Source organism: Pelobates fuscus, chromosome 1, assembly GCF_036172605.1.
Source record: "Pelobates fuscus isolate aPelFus1 chromosome 1, aPelFus1.pri, whole genome shotgun sequence".
NCBI lineage: Eukaryota > Metazoa > Chordata > Amphibia > Anura > Pelobatidae > Pelobates > Pelobates fuscus.
Window position 1 is genome coordinate 278,674,326 of NC_086317.1, and position 21,364 is coordinate 278,695,689.

At 41.5% G+C, this 21,364-nt stretch overlaps 1 protein-coding gene across 5 annotated transcripts in view; it reads right to left on the reverse strand.

The window, feature by feature from the left end:
- The window catches only part of EIF4H (eukaryotic translation initiation factor 4H), a 40,952-nt gene extending 20,382 nt beyond the window's left edge, over positions 1-20,570 (reverse strand). For 3 of the 5 annotated variants that reach the window (XM_063457426.1, XM_063457425.1, XM_063457424.1), the window contains exons 1-4: positions 20,461-20,570; positions 11,240-11,424; positions 5,279-5,343; positions 5,097-5,193 (exon numbers count right to left, since the gene is read on the reverse strand). In XM_063457426.1, coding sequence (XP_063313496.1) covers positions 5,097-5,193; positions 5,279-5,343; positions 11,240-11,424; positions 20,461-20,519 — 406 coding nt within the window. In that variant the 5' untranslated portion in view covers positions 20,520-20,570. Of the gene's footprint in view, positions 1-4,434; positions 4,483-5,096; positions 5,194-5,278; positions 5,344-11,239; positions 11,425-20,460 lie in introns of all 5 variants that reach the window. The other 2 variants (XM_063457423.1, XM_063457422.1) reach the window with 1 other exon arrangement.
- Positions 20,571-21,364: the final 794 nt, after the last annotated feature.

Sequence of the window (21,364 nt, forward strand, 5' to 3'; positions counted from 1 at the left end):
ACACACACAGTGTATTCACTATACACACACACACAGTGTATTCACTATACACACACACAGTGTATTCACTATACACACACACAGTGTATTCACTATACACACACACAGTGTATTCACTATACACACACACACAGTGTATTCACTATACACACACACACAGTGTATTCACTATACACACACACAGTGTATTCACTACACACACACACAGTGTATTCACTACACACACACACAGTGTATTCACTACACACACACACAGTGTATTCACTACACACACACACAGTGTATTCACTACACACACACACAGTGTATTCACTATATACACACACAGTGTATTCACTATATACACACAGTGTATTCACTATATACACACACAGTGTATTCACTATATACACACACACACACACAGAGTGTATTTACTATACACACACACACACACACAGAGTGTATTTACTATACACACACACACACACACACAGAGTGTATTTACTATACACACACACACACAGAGTGTATTCACTATACACACACACACAGTGTATTCACTATACACACACACACACAGTGTATTCACTATACACACACACACAGTGTATTCACTATATACACACACAGTGTATTCACTATATACACACACAGTGTATTCACTATATACACACACAGTGTATTCACTATATACACACACACACACACAGAGTGTATTTACTATACACACACACACAGAGTGTATTTACTATACACACACACACACACACACACACAGAGTGTATTCACTATACACACACAGAGTGTATTCACTATACACACACAGAGTGTATTCACTATACACACACACACAGAGTGTATTCACTATACACACACAGAGTGTATTCACTATACACACACACACACACACACACAGTGTATTCACTATACACACACACACACACACACACACAGTGTATTCACTATACACACACACACACACAGTGTATTCACTATACACACACACACACACAGTGTATTCACTATACACACACACACACACAGTGTATTCACTATACACACACACACATACAGTGTATTCACTATACACACACACACACACAGTGTATTCACTATACACACACACACACACAGTGTATTCACTATACACACACACACACAGTGTATTCACTATACACACACACACACACACACAGTGTATTCACTATACACACACACACACACACAGTGTATTCACTATACACACACACACACACACAGTGTATTCACTATACACACACACAGTGTATTCACTATACACACACACACACACAGTGTATTCACTATACACACACACACAGTGTATTCACTATACACACACACACACACAGTGTATTCACTATACACACACACACACACAGTGTATTCACTATACACACACACACACAGTGTATTCACTATACACACACACACACACAGTGTATTCACTATACACACACACACACACAGTGTATTCACTATACACACACACACACACAGTGTATTCACTATACACACACACACAGTGTATTCACTATACACACACACACACACACAGTGTATTCACTATACACACACACACAGTGTATTCACTATACACACACACACACAGTGTATTCACTATACACACACACACACACAGTGTATTCACTATACACACACACACACACAGTGTATTCACTATACACACACACACACACAGTGTATTCACTATACACACACACACACACAGTGTATTCACTATACACACACACACACACAGTGTATTCACTATACACACACACACACACAGTGTATTCACTATACACACACACACACAGTGTATTCACTATACACACACACACACAGTGTATTCACTATACACACACACACACACAGTGTATTCACTATACACACACACACACACAGTGTATTCACTATACACACACACACACACACACAGTGTATTCACTATACACACACACACACACACAGTGTATTCACTATACACACACACACACAGTGTATTCACTATACACACACACACACACACAGTGTATTCACTATACACACACACACACACAGTGTATTCACTATACACACACACACACAGTGTATTCACTATACACACACACACACACACACACAGTGTATTCACTATACACACACACACACACACACACAGTGTATTCACTATACACACACACACACACACACAGTGTATTCACTATACACACACACACACACACAGTGTATTCACTATACACACACACACACAGTGTATTCACTATACACACACACACACAGTGTATTCACTATACACACACACACACAGTGTATTCACTATACACACACACACACAGTGTATTCACTATACACACACACACAGTGTATTCACTATACACACACACAGTGTATTCACTATACACACACACAGTGTATTCACTATACACACACACAGTGTATTCACTATACACACACACAGTGTATTCACTATACACACACACAGTGTATTCACTATACACACACACAGTGTATTCACTATACACACACACAGTGTATTCACTATACACACACACAGTGTATTCACTATACACACACACAGTGTATTCACTATACACACACAGTGTATTCACTATACACACACAGTGTATTCACTATACACACACAGTGTATTCACTATACACACACAGTGTATTCACTATACACACACAGTGTATTCACTATACACACACAGTGTATTCACTATACACACACAGTGTATTCACTATACACACACACACACACAGTGTATTCACTATACACACATACTATATTCACTATATATACACACACACACACACACACACACAACTAAATTTGAGCTCTGCATATAGCGCATTGGTTAAAGGTAAACTGTAGCGTCAGGAATCCAAACATATTTCTTGACACTATAGTCCTGAAGTGGCTGTTTAAATAACCGCTCCCTCCAATCTCAGTAAAAAGGTGATTTTACTCACCTTTTCTTCCTCACCACACAGGCCTCACTGAAGCTCATTAAGCCTGGCTCTGCCTTAAGGCTGAGATCATCAATCTTGATTATCTCAGCCAATCTGATGTTTTCTCATGGAAAGCTATTGCGCAGTGTCACAATCATGGTTTCTCATAGTGAATCATTGTGTTCAATGATTCTCTATGAAAGGATTTTCATTGGTGGATTGTGGAATCACAATAGTGGCGAGGGTCGGCAATGTTCTTAAATAAAAGCATTTTATTGGAACAATGTCTTGTGACTTCACAACCAAGTGCTGCGAGGAGACTAATTGCTCTAGAATAAAAGTAAGTAGATGCATTCTTTATGAACATTTTCAATTACCGTAGTTGCAAAGCTCCTGGAAAATAAAAGACCCAAATTATTTATTTTAAATTTATTTTAAAAATATAGCAGTGTTTTGTTTTTTTAAATAACGTCCACACAGCCTCCCTACCTTTCGTCCAGGGGAGCTACTCTGATCATTTGCAAGCTCATTTTGCTCTGCTTAGTTAGTAGCATGCTGTACAGTGATGCCGGGGCCAGATAAACATCATATTCCGACTCCCAGCATCACTGCAAGACGTGTGAGAGCAGAGCTACAAGATTACAGATCCCTAGACACCTGGTGAAGTCGCAGTAGAGAGTCTTATCTAGAGGGCTTGAATCCACTCTTCCAAGCCTTCAAACTTTTAAAATATACAGCACTGGAGGTCAAGACACAGAGGAACCTCAACAAGACACTATAACAAGTGTAATAAGATAAGTTGATAATAGAGCCAACAGTGTTTTAAAAACATCTTTTTCCCAGGAGCCACACAGAGCAAAAACGTCTAATATTTCTGCTGTAAAAATGTTACATGATTTTTAAGATAAATCTCTGGACTTCTATTCCCTTCCTCAGTCTTTCGGTTCCAGATACATTTGCTCTGTTTTAAGGTTTCAAAAAGTACAACCACCATTTACCACTGCGTGAATGATGGCAAGAGGTTTCACAAAACCACTCCTTAAAAGCAAAAAAAATAAAAAAATTAAAAATGGTAGCTGTATAAAAAAAAAAAATGTCATTGTTCATTACCCCAATTTGTGTTTTATGCATCACTGACGTTTGATGGACAAAGTATGAATTAAAATAGTCAAATAAAAGTGGAAAGGAAAGTTTCCCAAATTAAGAAGTATGTGGAAAAATTGGTAAGGCTTAGATCAGGCTTCCTCAAACTCCGGCCCTCGAGATGTTGCTAAACTACAACTCCCATGATTCTCTGGCTATTTAATTGAAAGGCTCTAAGGAGTTGTAGTTCAGCAACATCTGGAGGGTCAGAGTTTGGGAAAGCCTGGCTTAGATTGAATTTTGAATAGAAAAACTATTTTGAGAAGTCACATGCAGAGCCCAACACCGAGATGAACAATTGATAGACCCATTAGCAAAAACAGACATGCTTTACCAGAGTTGAAGTCATCTCTTCCTCCTCTACCGCCGAAACTATCGCTTCCTGAAAAACAAGGCAATACCAACATGAAATCAACGCTAAGAAAGCAAACCCTTTCAGGTTGCAATGGGAGAGCAAAACGAAGTTCTTCAGTCCCAAAGACACTTGCAACACAATGTATCCCTAAAACGATGTTACAAAAGAAATAATTTCAAAATTATAGGAGAACAAAAACTATAACCCTCTGTATATTAATAAAAAAAAAAAAGAAAGTCAAACATCTGGTCATACAACAGCTATCCCTTGAAGTACACCAAATAAAGAATAAAAAAGCAGAAGCTAGATTTCATGACTTAAAAACTGGTTATTCTAACAAGGTGGTGTTGGGGTGAGGGAACCTTTCCAATGCAATGCATGAAACATTTATACATTATCCCCTCCATTACACAGGGAAATGAATGGCTTAATACGTTAGATATAAAACCAATTCCAAATGGAAAGCTTGCCATATCATGTTCTGTGAGATTTTCACATCCCATGTATGTAGATCTGTAGTATTATAAGACACTCCACAGAAACAAGATTGACGCGATATATTGCCAATTAATCATTCAATGGAGTCTAACAATTAAAATTCTACATGCTTAGAATATTCTGATGTGTGAATAAATACTAACCTCTGTCTTCAGTCCCGCCTTTTCTGAAACCAAAGCCACCCTTATCTTGCTTTCTTCCTTCGGCAATATCGACTCTGAGTGATCGTTCACCTAAAAGCTAATGGAGGGAGGAAAACCGGGCAGAGTAAGCAAAAGCTGCAAGTTCAATAATTTTTCTCAAAATGATGTGAAGAAGAACTTACTGCACCATCATAAGTCAAAGCTTCTTTAAGAGACTCCAAGTCATCAAACTCCACATAACAAAACCCTAAAGAGAAAAACATTATGTTAATGTACTGTACACTTTATCAATGTATGATTTGTTGCACAGCAGCTAAATCTGTGTAGTTGCTACTGGATGCACATGCAAACATGTGGTTAGAGATGAAAATTTAACTAATTTTAAACAGTACAATATTTGCATACAAAACCGTGAGTGGGAAGGTTGAGTTATATTGTACTATTTGTCAATACAATTCTGGATCCAAGACATACAGTTTATAAAGAGACACAACAGGCTTATTTAATGGGATCCTATAATGCCAGGAATGCAAAGCTGTATTCCTGGCACTATCACTCCCCTGCCTCTCTCCCGCACTCCCACCCCACCAAGCCGGGTAAATAAAAGGGTTAACAACCCTTTATTTACTTACCTGATCCTAAGCGCTGTGTCGCGGCTCTATCCACTCCGAATAAATGCTTTCGTATGGGGGTGGGGGGAGAATCTGATGCTGGGTGCGCTCATGCAGAGTGTGAGGACATCCAGCGTCAGATATCGGACCAAAGGTAGACAGCCACTATCACACACAAATGCACATCTGCATTCAAACTCCAACATTCACACACATACTCTATACAAAAACCATGCTTACATTCAAACAGACATCGTGTAGATGTATATTTTATATACACAATATACACACACTGCATTCACTACACACGCACTGCAATCAAACACAAACATTACATACAAACACTCCCCTGTATTAAAACACTAAAATTATATATACCCCTTCATTCAAAACACCAACACTACACACAAAAAGCACACCTGCATTTAAAGTCCTACACTACATATACAAACACCCCTGCATTCAGATGCAAACATTACACACAAGTACACCGCTACATTCCAATGGCAACAGTACATTCAAATACACCCATACATGCAAACATATACTTTATAAAAAAAACATGCTTACATTCAAACGCTCAAACACTGCTCACAAATATAACCCTACAATGATGCGCAATTGGTAGATCCCCAGCTTGCATAACATTGTTGAAGTTCTAAGACAGATTGAGATTTACCTTTTGGCCACACTTGCACTAGAGGGGGGCTCAGAAAACATACTTGCACCAGGGCCCTCTCTACATTAGTTCCACTTGAGGTGCCTGGATGAAAGAGTGGGACACAGCACTTCTGATTCTGAGTAAGCAGTTGTATGCCTCAATCAAAAACAGATTGCCATGGTGTGAAAGTTTCTTCCTCTAAAACGCCCATGGATATGCCAAATGCTGCCTCTCAAACGCCCATGGATATGCCAAATGCTGCCTCTCAAACTCCCATGGATATGCCAAATGCTGCCTCTCAAACTCCCATGGATATGCCAAATGCTGCCTCTCAAACTCCCATGGATATGCCAAATGCTGCCTCTCAAACTCCCATGGATATGCCAAATGCTGCCTCTCAAACTCCCATGGATATGCCAAATGCTGCCTCTCAAACTCCCATGGATATGCCAAATGCTGCCTCTCAAACTCCCATGGATATGCCAAATGCTGCCTCTCAAACTCCCATGGATATGCCAAATGCTGCCTCTCAAACTCCCATGGATATGCCAAATGCTGCCTCTCAAACTCCCATGGATATGCCAAATGCTGCCTCTCAAACTCCCATGGATATGCCAAATGCTGCCTCTCAAACTCCCATGGATATGCCAAATGCTGCCTCTAAAACTCCCATGGATATGCCAAATGCTGCCTCTAAAACTCCCATGGATATGCCAAATGCTGCCTCTAAAACTCCCATGGATATGCCAAATGCTGCCTCTAAAACTCCCATGGATATGCCAAATGCTGCCTCTAAAACTCCCATGGATATGCCAAATGCTGCCTCTAAAACTCCCATGGATATGCCAAATGCTGCCTCTAAAACTCCCATGGATATGCCAAATGCTGCCTCTAAAACTCCCATGGATATGCCAAATGATGCCTCTAAAACTCCCATGGATATGCCAAATGATGCCTCTAAAACTCCCATGGATATGCCAAATGATGCCTCTAAAACTCCCATGGATATGCCAAATGATGCCTCTAAAACTCCCATGATATGCCAATTTTATGCATCTAAAATGGATTGCCGTGGTGTGCAAATTGTATGCCTCTAAAGCTGCCATGTGCCAACGTTATGTACCTAAGACTGTTTTTGCCATAGTGTGCCAATTTTATGCAGCTTAGACTGTTGGCCATGGTGTGCCAGGTTTATGTATTTAAAGCTGGTTGTCCTCGTTGCCAATTTTATGTTTCTAAAACTGATCGCTATGGTGTGGCAATTGTATGTCTCTAAAGAGGATTGCTATGATGTGCCAATTGTGTGCCTCTAAAGCGGATTGCCATAGTGTTCATTTTTAAAATATGCATTAAAAGTGGGTCTTGAAAAATTACAGTTTTCCAAAGTGGGTGTCGGTCCCAAAAAGTGTGGGAAGTTCTGATCTAGGGTATATAGTTTGGAAGCCCCACGTGATTTCACTCGTGAACAAGGCCGGTGCAAGGATTCTTGCCGCCTTAGGCAACAATCCCTTTTGCCGCCCCCACATTAAGGCTCCAACTACATTCACTCACAGGTTTATTCACGAAATTCTGAATTGTAGTAAAGATACATTTAGGGAAGAAAACATACTGGGTAGACATTAAGGATTAAAGGATAGAGAGACTGTTGAGATATTTAGGAAACAGAGACTAAGAAGAGAAAGATACAGTGAGCAGACATTTAGGGAAAGAAAGACACAATGCCCACTATAAACTTACTCATCCAGTGTATGCATCCACCCACCCACACATACATACTGCCCAATACATCCACCCACACACACACACACACACTGCCCAATACATCCATCCATCCATCCACCCACACACACTAATACATCCATCCACCCACACACACTAATACATCCATCCACCCACACACACTAATACATCCATCCACACACACACTAATACATCCATCCACACACACACTAATACATCCATCCATCCACCCACACACACACTAATACATCCATCCACCCACACACACACTAATACATCCATCCACACACTAATACATCCATCCACCCACACCCACCCACACACTAATACATCCATCCACCCACACACACCAATACATCCATCCACACACCCACACACACCAATACATCCATCCACACACCCACACACACCAATACATCCATCCACCCACACACACACCCACACACTAATACATCCATCCACACACACACACACACACACACACACACACACTAATACATCCATCCACACACACACACACACACACTAATACATCCATACACACACACACACACTAATACATCCATACACACACACTAATACATCCATACACACACACTAATACATCCATACACTAATACATCCATACACACACACTAATACATCCATCCACCCACACACACACTAATATATCCATCCACCCACACACACACACACACACACACACACACACACTAATACATCCATCCATCCACACACACACCCACACTAATACATCCATCCATCCATCCACCCACACACACACACTAATACATCCATCCACACACCCACACACCCACACTAATACATCCATCCATCCACCCACACACACACACTAATACATCCATCCACCCACACACACACTAATACATCCATCCATCCACCCACACACACACTAATACATCCATCCATCCACCCACACACACACTAATACATCCATCCACCCACCCACACACTAATACATCCATCCACCCACCCACACACTAATACATCCATCCACCCACCCACACACTAATACATCCATCCACCCACCCACACACACACACACACTAATACATCCATCCACCCACCCACACACACACACACACACTAATACATCCATCCACCCACACACACACACACACTAATACATCCATCCACCCACACACACACACACTAATACATCCATCCACCCACACACACACACACTAATACATCCATCCACCCACCCACACACTAATACATCCATCCACACACACACACACTAATACATCCATCCACACACACACACACTAATACATCCATCCACACACACACACACTAATACATCCATCCACACACACACACACACACTAATACATCCATCCATCCATCCACCCACACATACTGCCTAATACATCCATCCATCCACCCACACATACTGCCTAATACATCCATCCATACATACTGCCTAATACATACATCCATCCACCCACACATACTGCCTAATACATCCATCCACCCACACATACTGCCTAATACATCCATCCACCCACACATACTGCCTAATACATCCATCCATCCACACATACTGCCTAATACATCCATCCATCCACACATACTGCCTAATACATCCATCCATCCACACATACTGCCTAATACATCCATCCATCCACACACACACACACACACTGCCTAATACATCCATCCATTCACACACACACACACACACACACACACACACACACACACACACACACACAGCCTAATACATCCATCCATCCATCCATCCACACACACACACACACACACCCTAATACATCCATCCACACACACACACACACAGCCTAATACATCCATCCATCCACACACACACACTGCCTAATACATCCATCCCCACACACACACTGCCTAATACATCCATCCATCCATCCACACACACACACACACACTGCCTAATACATCCATCCATTCACACACACACACACACACACACACACACACACACACAGCCTAATACATCCATCCATCCATCCATCCACACACACACACACACACACACACACACACACACACACACACACACACCCTAATACATCCATCCACACACACACACACACACTGCCTAATACATCCATCCATACACACACACACACACACACACACACACACACTAATACATCCATCCACACACACACACACACACACACACACACACACACACACACACACCCTAATACATCCATCCACACACACACACACACACACACACACACACACACACACACACACTGCCTAATACATCCATCCATCCACACACACACACACACACACACACACACTGCCTAATACATCCATCCATCCACACACACACACACTGCCTAATACATCCATCCACACATACCTCCTAATACATACATCCACACATACTGCTTATTACATACAATCAACCATATGCACACAGCTCAAAACATAAATCCACTCAAACTCCGCCTAATACATACATTCATACTGTCTAATGCATACATCAATACACATGTAATGCCTAATGCATATTATTTATATAGTGCCAGCAATTTCTGTGGTGTTCTACATCAATAGACACATACTGCCCAATACATATCAATGTATTTGGTGGTATCCAATTTATTATAATGGTGGAATTTAATTTTTGTTACAGTGAAGTAAAACAACTTTCCGGTTTAATGTATATTAATCTTACATTTATAATATATAATACTATAATTTTATAAGCATCTCTTTACATGGTCACACATGCACACACTCACAGAATACACACTGTTACACACATTCACTGATGTACACACAAGGGGCATTTACACACTAACGTACAGTGTCGCTTACACTCACCAACACACAGACATACCCAGTGTCACTTATACACTTTCACTAACATGAACACTCTCAATGACATACACCGTGTCACTTACACACTCTCACTGACGTACAGATGTTTCCAATTAATTTCCTATTGTGGGAAAAATAGTTCAAAACCATATATTGTGCTAAAGACAATCTCTTACCTAATGAATAGTTTATCTGCCCCGCTACAGATATTTAAATGGAACATTAACTGCCTTTAATAATCATGACAGAACTATGTTTTGAGCATTATGATCAACAAATATTCTTACCTTTAAATTTATCTGTCTCCTTATCTCGCACTAGCCGCACACTCCTCATATTCAATTCTTTAAAGATGGTGTCTATGTCTCCTTGAACGGTATTGAATGGAAGATTCCCCACATATGCAGTGAATGGTGGGTCTGTAGGCAGCTCTTTCTGTTTCCGAGGACCTGGGCCCGCATCCCTTCGCGACCTAAGGATGAAGAAAAAAAAAAAATTCATTCTCAAATCTTTTCCCCCCCCAACTTATACAAGCATTCTAAAGAGCAGAACCACTATAATCGATTGTAATAGATATGGTGCCATGAGCTTGATAGATTTCCATTTACAAACAAAAATTCATATCGACACCAAGGTGATCTAGCAGGTCAAGGCAACTAGATGAATTAATGTTTTTTTTTTTTTAAATAACATTGTGGAAACTAGGGATCGACAGACATTGATTTTTTTAGAGCCGATACCGATAATCTGAACTTTCAGGCCGATGGCCAATAGTTTACCGATATTCTGTAGATTTACAGTATTTTTTTTTGCAAATCTTTTTTTATTATTAAGTTGTAAATGCACAAAATACAAATGCCAGTCAGTTTTTTTTTATTTTTTAATGTTTTCAAGAATATTTATATGTGGGTGTAGTGGATGCGGTGAGAATATTTGATTAGTAAATGCAGTGTGCTTGTATGTGTAGTGGATGCAGTGTGGGTAGTGAATTCAGTGAGTGTGTGTGTGTGTGTGTGTGTGGGGTGGATACAGGGTGTTGTGTGTAAATATGTGCGTTAGGAACTCTTCCCTCCCACCCCCTACATATTTCTCTCCCTTTTCTTTTAGTGGTGTCTCCCCCGCCCCCCCTCCCGCCTCCGCCAGTACTCCCCCCCCATCTACAAAGCCCACACACTATAATACTAAACTATTACTACCTATCTCTTTACTTATTTATTTTTGTCCTGGATATGTCCAAAATCTGTTTAAATTTTATTTTTGTTATGTTTTTTTCGGATATATCCGTTCACTGTTTAGGTTTTATAAAAGCATAATTTTTATCATCTACTGATATTTGCTAATCGCCTGTTTGTTTAAATATATCCGAACATTTTATATGCTCACATTTGAGATATGTATGACTTTTTTATTTTTAATTTAATAAAGATGAAATTGAAAAAATAAAATAAGGGGATATCAATTGCACCCTTGAGTGTCAGTTTAAGAATCCTGATTTTACACATTTGGGAAACCACTTACTCTTTAAGAAGTGATATATTCAATATTTTTAAATGAAAGTCTGATATTCACACACTATAACCATTTTTGAATGCAAGACTAATACAATTTGAGACACTACTTATTCCTGGGTAGTTGGGAACACTCACCTTTCTCTGAAGGCCTGATGCTTTAACAAATTTCCTTACTGTGTAAGTCTAAGTAGCTGTGACAGTATTCAGAAACCACTGGCAGCACAGATTTATGACTAGAGCTCTCAGGTTGAGCAGTGACCTACATTTGCTCCATACAGTGACGTTTTCCACTAGGCAGAAAAGGCTGGAACATGATTTTCAGGCCAGCATGCATCTTGGCTGGGTGGATTATTCCCTAAAGATTTTTACCGCGCAAAAGCATTTTTCACTCTTGGTCAGGAATGACATTTAGCAATCAATGCTTGCAAATGGGCAATTACATCAACTGTCCACATATTTGTCTTTCTAGTACTCACCATTTCATTTTCTCAGATCCTGTAAATAAACATGGTGCTCCACACTACCTATGTAATGCAGGTTTAAACCAAGGGAATGTACAAGGAGCTCCAAAACTTGGTCAATATTAGATCTACATCATTATCAGCTCCCACACAATGTACACACGGACTAACATTAGAACCCTCCCCAGTGTGTTTGCCTCCAATACTTGTCATGTGATACAGAAGGAAGCAACAGGCTAGAAGGCAAGAAGTCTACTGCCCAATCTGACTGCCTCCTACGCTCACAAGATAGACACAGGAGCTGCACTCTAATACATGCCAGAAGTGACCCTAGAAAACAGGCACTAAGGTGTGTTGAATATGCAATCGTTTACACATTGCAGGATTAAAAGGACAGGACCACTGCACTCGGGCCACTTAATTGAGATGAAGTGGTCTGGATGACTTTGGTGGTTCTTTAATGTTTACAAATATCAATTTGCTTATCAACAGTCAATGGCCCTCCCTTGATATACACTAAAAGGAAAAAGTTAATATAAAGCCAACCTGCTAATTTTAGATTTCAGCTTATATTCACCTTAAAATGTACCTTTTGGGCATCACGGTTACTTTTTTTGGTTTAATGCATCAAATTAAAAATCCAGTCAGCATCTCTAATTCTAGTATAACCATAACAGGGATGTGGAACTGCACTCAATCCCAAGTAATATGTATCCGGGTGCAACCAGGCACCAAATACTTGATAAAGAACTTGTGTATGCATTTGGTAGCTTGACAGACTGTAGGTCGAAACGTTGTGAGTGGCAGTGGGTTCAAATAAATTTGCCTTTTTGTATCCTGGAGAGCCTGGACCTTTCTTCTATTTTTCAGCATCTCTAAGTCTAATGATTAATTGTATGTGTTGAGAAATGTTATGGAATGGATGCCCTAAGTACACTTTTATTCCTAGTTGTTCGGCTGTCCGTACACCCCCCCCCCGTTCGTTTACCGAACCAACTCTGCAATTAATTCAAGTGCTTTCCCTGTGTGGACGCCATTCGTATAACCAAATAAGAATTGGCGCCCATTTTGTATCCCGAACGCAGGTAGCGCTACATGGTCGTCGACGGCATGGCAACCCCACAAACATCCTAGGAACTTCTACCGCTGCCCATCCAACTTTACAAACAGTTAGAAGGACGACGTTTGGGAAGCATGAACTACCGAACAGGGGGAGCATTCGCTCCCTAACAGCCAGGGGGAACTTTTATCGGTGTTCGTGTGAGAACCCCCAAAAGATGACCAGTCATTGCCTTGTTTTCTGTGGAACTCATGGCTGACCGGTCAAAACTTAGCAGGCTTAATCCGCAAATGCAAAATTCACATCCAACGTGCAGAAAGCCCATAGGTAAGCATTGGGAGCTGTCGTCGGCGGGGGAGGAGAGGTCACCTTGATTAAGGTAAGCTGCTGATGGGGTTATATAACCCCTTCAGCCCAGCGGGAGGGAGACCCTGAGGGTGAGGGTCCCCCAAGGATAACTGTGTCAGGAAAACAAGTTTGTTTTCCTGACACTATAGTGATCCTTTAATTTCTTTTAAATGGGGCTGAGGGGGAGGCAAGCCACCTAAATGGTGGGTTTTGCATTATAGGGTCAGAAACACATGTTTGTGTTCCTGACCCTATAGTGCCCCTTTAACCCCTTCCCGTCCGCAGACGAACTAGGTACGTCCGACAAAAACGATCCTTAAAGGGACACTCCAGGCACCCAGACCACTTCTGCTCATTGGAGTGGTCTGGGTGCCAACTCCCACTACCCTTAACCCTGCAAGTGTAATTATTGCAGTTTTTTTTAAACTGCAATAATTACCTTGCAGGGTTAAGTCCTCCCCTAGTGGCTGTCTATTAGACAGCCACTAGAGGGAATTTCCTGCTCTTTAGCACAGGTTTTCTGTGCTAGAGCGTCGCTGGACGTCCTCACGCTGTGCGAGGACCTCCAGCGTCGCTCTATTCCCCATAGGGAAACATTGAAATTAATTTTCAATGCTTTCCTATGGGGTGCACTAATGTGCATGCGCATTAGGTCTCCTCGGCCGGCGGGCGGGATCAGTCTCGCCCACCGGCCGACGTAAGTAGAAGGAGGAGCGGCGGGGGAGGAGGAAGCAGCGACGTGAGACATGTCGTTGCCTCTGGTAAGTCACTGAAGGGGTTTTCACCCCTTCAGCAACTGGGGATTGGGGGTGGGAGGGAGAGGGACCCTCCAGTGCCAGGAAAATGGATCGTTTTCCTGGCACTGGAGTTTCCCTTTAAGGACCTCAGACGTACCTAGTACGCCGCCGTTTCATGTTCCTCTCGTTCTGGGAGGACTTTCTGACAGCCCAGAGAGTCCCCCTTCAGCAAATTAGCCCCGCCCCCCCTCCCCGGGCCATGTGATCGCATGAATAATTTCATAAATATACACGTAGACTTCAAATATAAATATGTGTAAATATTTAAATTCTACGTGCATATTTAGGTAACATTTTTACATAATTAAGTAATGATGATTGCAATTTGCAGGACCTGCCTGACAACCCAGGCCAAAAGTTTAATTTGCTAGAACTATATTTAACCATGTGTGTCTTTCCAAGACACCCTAAAACCTGTACATGAGGGGTACTATTTTACTGGGGAGACTTCGCTGAACACAAATATTAGTGTTTCAAACCAGTAAAACACATCACAGTGACATTATTGTCAGTGAAAGAGAAGTTTTTTGCATTTTTTACACACAAACGGCACCTTTACTGATGATATTGTTGTGATACGTTTTACTGTTTTGAAACACTAATATTTGTGTTCAGCGAAGTCTCCTGAGTATAACAGTACCACCCATACACAGGTTTTATAGTGTTTTTGAAAGTTACAGGGTCTAATATAAGACTTGATATTCCATTTTTTCGCATTGAAATTTACCAGATTGGTTATGTTGCCTTTGAGAGCGTATGACGGCATACCATTTGCAAAAGAAAACAACCCAAGGTATTGCAAAAGGGGTATGTTCAGTCTTTTTTAGTAGCCAAAGTTTGCGTTTGTAATTGTTTTTTGCATTTTTAACACACAAACAAAAATAAATGCTAACTTTAGCCAGTGTTTGTGACTTAAAGGGACACTCCAGGCACATAGACCACTTCTGCCCATTGGAGTGGTCTGGATGCCAACTCCCACTACCCTTAACCCTGCAAGTGTAATTATTGTACTAGACAACCACTAGAGGGCACTTCCAGGATCATAGCACAGCATCGCTAAAATCCCCAAAGGAAAGCATTTTCAATGCTTTCCTATAGAGAGGTCTAATGCGCGCGCGTGATCAGTCTCCCCCGCCGGCTGACGTGATGAAGGGAAGGAAGCAGCTATGTGGGACATGTCGCTGCCTATGGTAAGTGACTGAAGGGGTTTTCACCCCTTCAGCAACCAGGGATGGGTTGTGGGAGGGAGATTGTTTTCCTGGCACTGGAGAGTCCCTTTAAGTTGCTACTAAAAAAAAAAAAAAAAAAACTGGACTCATATTGAATAACCTGGGTTGTCTACTTTTAAAAAAAAATACATGTGAGGTGTGATTCAGAGATTTATGACAGATAACAGTGTTACAATGTCTCTATTGATACATTTTTAAAAATATATATTTAGAAAAGGCAATATTCTACTTGTACTTATAGCCCTATAACTTTCCAAAAAATGCTAAGAACATGTTAACATTTGGTATTTCTAAACTCAGGACAAAATTTAGAAACTATTTAGCACATTGTTTTTTGGCGGTTGTAGATGCACAACAGATTTTGGGGGTCAAAGTAAAGCAAAGAAAAAGTGTGTTTATTTTTTACACAATTTTTCATCATATTTTATAATTTTTTACAGTAAATTATAGGATATGATGAAAATAATGGTATCTTTAGAAAGGCCATTTAATGGCGAGAAAAACAGTACATAATATGTGTGGGTACAGTAAATGAGTAAGAGGAAAATTACAGCAAAATACAAACACTGCAGAAATTTAAAACCAGACCTGGTCTTCAACGGTAAGAAAATTGAAAACCGGTCTGGTCACGAAGGGGTTAACATAATGGCATTTTTATTTTAAATATATTCGACCACTCCAATGGGCAGAAGTGGTCTGGGTTCCTGGAGTATCCCTTTTATTCTATATTTATATTTTTTGCATTGCAATGTATTACCAAATTATTACATTAGTAAAAAATGATTAAAGGGACACTATAGTCACCAGAACAACTACAGTTTATTGAATTTGTTCTGGCGAGTAGAATCATTCCCTTGAGGCTTTTTGCTGTAAACACGGTCTTTTCAGAGAAAATGCAGTGTTTACATTACAGCCTAGTGATAACTTCACTGGCCACTCCTCAGATGGCTGTTAGAGATCCTTCCTGGGTCATGGCTGCTTAAAATGCATCCAAATATTCAGTGTGTCCTCCCTCTGCATGCAGACACTGAACTTTCCTCATAGAGATTCATTGATTCAATTCTTCTCTATGAGGAGATGCTGATTGGCCAGGGCTGTGTTTGAATTGTGCTGGCACTGCCCCTGATCTGCCTCTTTGTCAGTCTCAGCCAATCCTATGGGGAAGCATTGTGATTGGCTCAGGCTACCACTTCTGATGATGTCAGCAGACGGCTTGTTTTTTCTGAGTCTAACAGCATGCAGATCTACAGCTTCAAGCTTAAATACAGTAAGATTTTAACTATATTTATGGAGGCATGAGGGGCCCAGGGGGGCTAGATGGTGGTTTTAACACTATAGTGTCAGGAATACATGTTTGTGTTGATGATCCTATAGTGATCCTTTAGCGTATTATGATTAAAACTGGAGGTTATCCTTAAGATAAAACAAACCAAAAACAGTGATGGTACACTCAAATTTCCCATTCTAATAAAGGACAAATGGAAAAAAAACTACAGTAAAACTACAAACATCTCAAAATATTCAAATCAGAAATCACACTTCAATAGTGCTGAGCATCAGAAGCAGGCTCAGACTATTGTAGCTCTAAATAATTAAGGAAATCGTTAAACTAGATGTGTCAAACAGCTAAACTGTATGACAATGGATACCATATAAGCGCTAATAACAGTCAATAGCTTTGCTAAGTAAACAAGCACAGGTTATGGAGATTTACTTTACTTTCATTTTTGTTTCTCTGAAAATCACCATTTATACAACTGCTGGTTTGCGTGATATATTCCATGTTTCAAACATCTATAAAAGTTTTGGCACTTTTGAGGTCTTTGTGTTTAAGCATAGTATGAATAGAGATACTTAGCTAAATCATTCCACCCCTGCTCTTTCACGTACTTACCATTAGCTCCTAGCATAGGAGCCATGACATATCGTGTGCCCCATAAATGTTACTGCACATGCCAAAGGTATGAATTGTAAATTACTTTGAAACAAACTTCTTCCATTCAATATCACCATTAGATGAAATATTGTAAGATAGTGGCAAGTACAAGTGAACTTTAGTTCCAGACATGTTTTACCAAAAAGAGACACGTATATAAATGCAATATGGTTCCTGTGTTTGATATTTCAAATTATCTGAAATTTCAATGAAATTCTTTAGTAATATACAAGAGCTGTTATCTTTTTTTATAAAGAATACTTTTGTCGCCTTCCCATCTATAGGTAAACCTTAGAAAAAGTCTACCTCAGATACAACCATGAAGAACAATTATTCCACAATGTTATACCAAATATGAGCAATCATGGATATTACTTTTCAGATTTCCAACCCACGTAAAGATTCAAAAGTGGCAACGTCAATTTAAGCTTGAAGTACATGGTAAATTAATGGCTATTAGTGTGTGCATTTCCGAATCCATTGTTCATTCTTATAGTCCGATAATATCAAGAATTCACAATTCAAATAAGTAAATAAATACTACCACCACCAGGTGTGACCTGAATCAGTATTCCCTGGAAGACCAAAGTACATGTGCAGTGCAATAAAGCCCCCTACAGGCAGGAAGTTACAGTCAGCCATTCAATGAGACATTGTGTTTAATATTCTTATTTTATGATTTATATAGTGCTGTACAATATGAAGTGCATTTGGTGTAAACTAGTGAAAGAAGTGCTCCACAGAGGGCAAAACATGAGACTCAAGCAGTGTGTGCTGCCCATCATCCTAAGAAAGAGAAAGGTCTCTCCATTTTGGCCATCAGGGCTCCCCCCCAGCATCTACAATCCCCTGCCTTGCCATCAGGGCTCCCCCTCAGCATCTACCATCCCCTGCCTGGCCATCAGGGCTCCCCCCCAGCATCTACCATCCCCTGCCTGGCCATCAGGGCTCCCCCCCAGCATCTACCATCCCCTGCCTGGCCATCAGGGCTCCCCCCCCCAGCATCTACCATCCCCTGCCTGGCCATCAGGGCTCCCCCCCCCAGCATCTACCATCCCCTGCCTGGCCATCAGGGCTCCCCCCCCAGCATCTACCATCCCCTGCCTGGCCATCAGGGCTCCCCCCCCAGCATCTACCATCCCCTGCCTTGCCATCAGGGCTCCCCCTCAGCATCTACCATCCCCTGCCTGGCCATCAGGGCTCCCCCCCAGCATCTACCATCCCCTGCCTGGCCATCAGGGCTCCCCCCCAGCATCTACCATCCCCTGCCTGGCCATCAGGGCTCCCCCCCCAGCATCTACCATCCCCTGCCTGGCCATCAGGGCTCCCCCCCAGCATCTACCATCCCCTGCCTGGCCATCAGGGCTCCCCCCCCAGCATCTACCATCCCCTGCCTGGCCATTAGGGCTCCCCCCCCAGCATCTACCATCCCCTGCCTTGCCATCAGGGCTCCCCCCCAGCATCTACCATCCCCTGCCTTGCCATCAGGGCTCTCCCCCCAGCATCTACCATCCCCTGCCTTGCCATCAGGGCTCCCCCCCCCCCAGCATCCACCATCCCCTGACTGCCCATCAACCCCCCCCCCCCCCGCATCTACCATCCCCTGCCTGGCCATCAGGGCCCCCCCCAGCAGCCACCATCCTCTGCCTGGCCATCTTGCCTAGCTATAGGGGCTTCCTACTAGCCAATCAGTGTTACCCGGCTCTTATCTCACGTGGTAGCCAAGTCGACTCGCCATTCATAATGGCAAATCCAGTCTAGCCACGATCCAACACAAACACTGCTCGTATGGGCTCCCATGTAGGTAGGGGGACACACGCTCATATCGATCAGGGATTGATAATCTGCTGGGGGTATCGCCCCACGTGACTGATCGATACAATCGCCCACCACCCATCATAATAATAATAATAATTGGGATCACAGCAACAATGCGGGAATACAATACACACAGTGTGGAGCTCGCACCGTGTGCCCAGCACGCAGGCAGTGTGTGTGTGTGTGATGGAGTCAGTGTGTATCAGTGTGTGTGATATGGGGTGTGTGTGTGTGCACTGTGTGCACGGTGTACATGATACATGTGAAGGCTACATGCTTGTTTTGCCCTCCCCCACCCCCGCACGGAGCCCCGGTATCTCCATATTCGTGCACCCCGGTCATCCTCACCCTCTGCCGCCCCCGAAGCTGCTGTAGGCCCGATCGTCGTATGTGTCGTAATCCGCCATTGCTGCTCTCTCCTCTCTGCAGCCAAAGCGGCCAGGCGGCAAGGACCCCGCAATATAGCTGAGCTAGGGCTGTCCGCGGCGCTGCCTGCTCCCAGCGCGCACACACTGCACACACAGCATGAGGGGGGGGGGGGGGGGCACACACTGACTATTACACAGCCATGCTACATGACCAGATAATGTCACTTTTACATTTTTTTTTTTTTTTTATTATAATAATTGTATATGTTATCTTTCTTTCTCCTAAAGGGTCATAATCCTATTTAGAGGAATAGTGTGTGAAAAAAAACACTGTCACAGAGTTTTTCACAAAAATTAAAAATATAAATAAAAATCATAAATATCCAGACTGGAAATATAGCTGACTGATATTTATATATATATATATATATATATATATATATATATATATATATATATATATATATATTTATCTATCTATACATTTCTTATTATTTATAATATATATATTTAAAATTTTAGTTTTCACTTTGAAGCCCAATCTTATTCTATTCCCTAGTGGATTTGTGAAAAGTTGCAGTTTATTTTATTGAATAACTGTGTGTCTTTTAAAATATGTGGATTATTTTCTCAACAGATTTACCCTGTGCATAAGAACGTAAGTGGAGTCCGACTAGGTTGGTGGTTCTTAAACTATTATGACATATTGGAGTATATTTATCTGTGTTCTGAAAAGTGAAAGTTTAATTCCATAATTATTTTGATCGTATTTAATGAAGTGATCAAAAAAAAAGTGACAGTTTTCTTTATGGTAAATATGTTTCTCAGAAATTGCCTTTTCAGAGCACCACCAAATTTACAGTGGAACAGGCAGAAATGGGGGC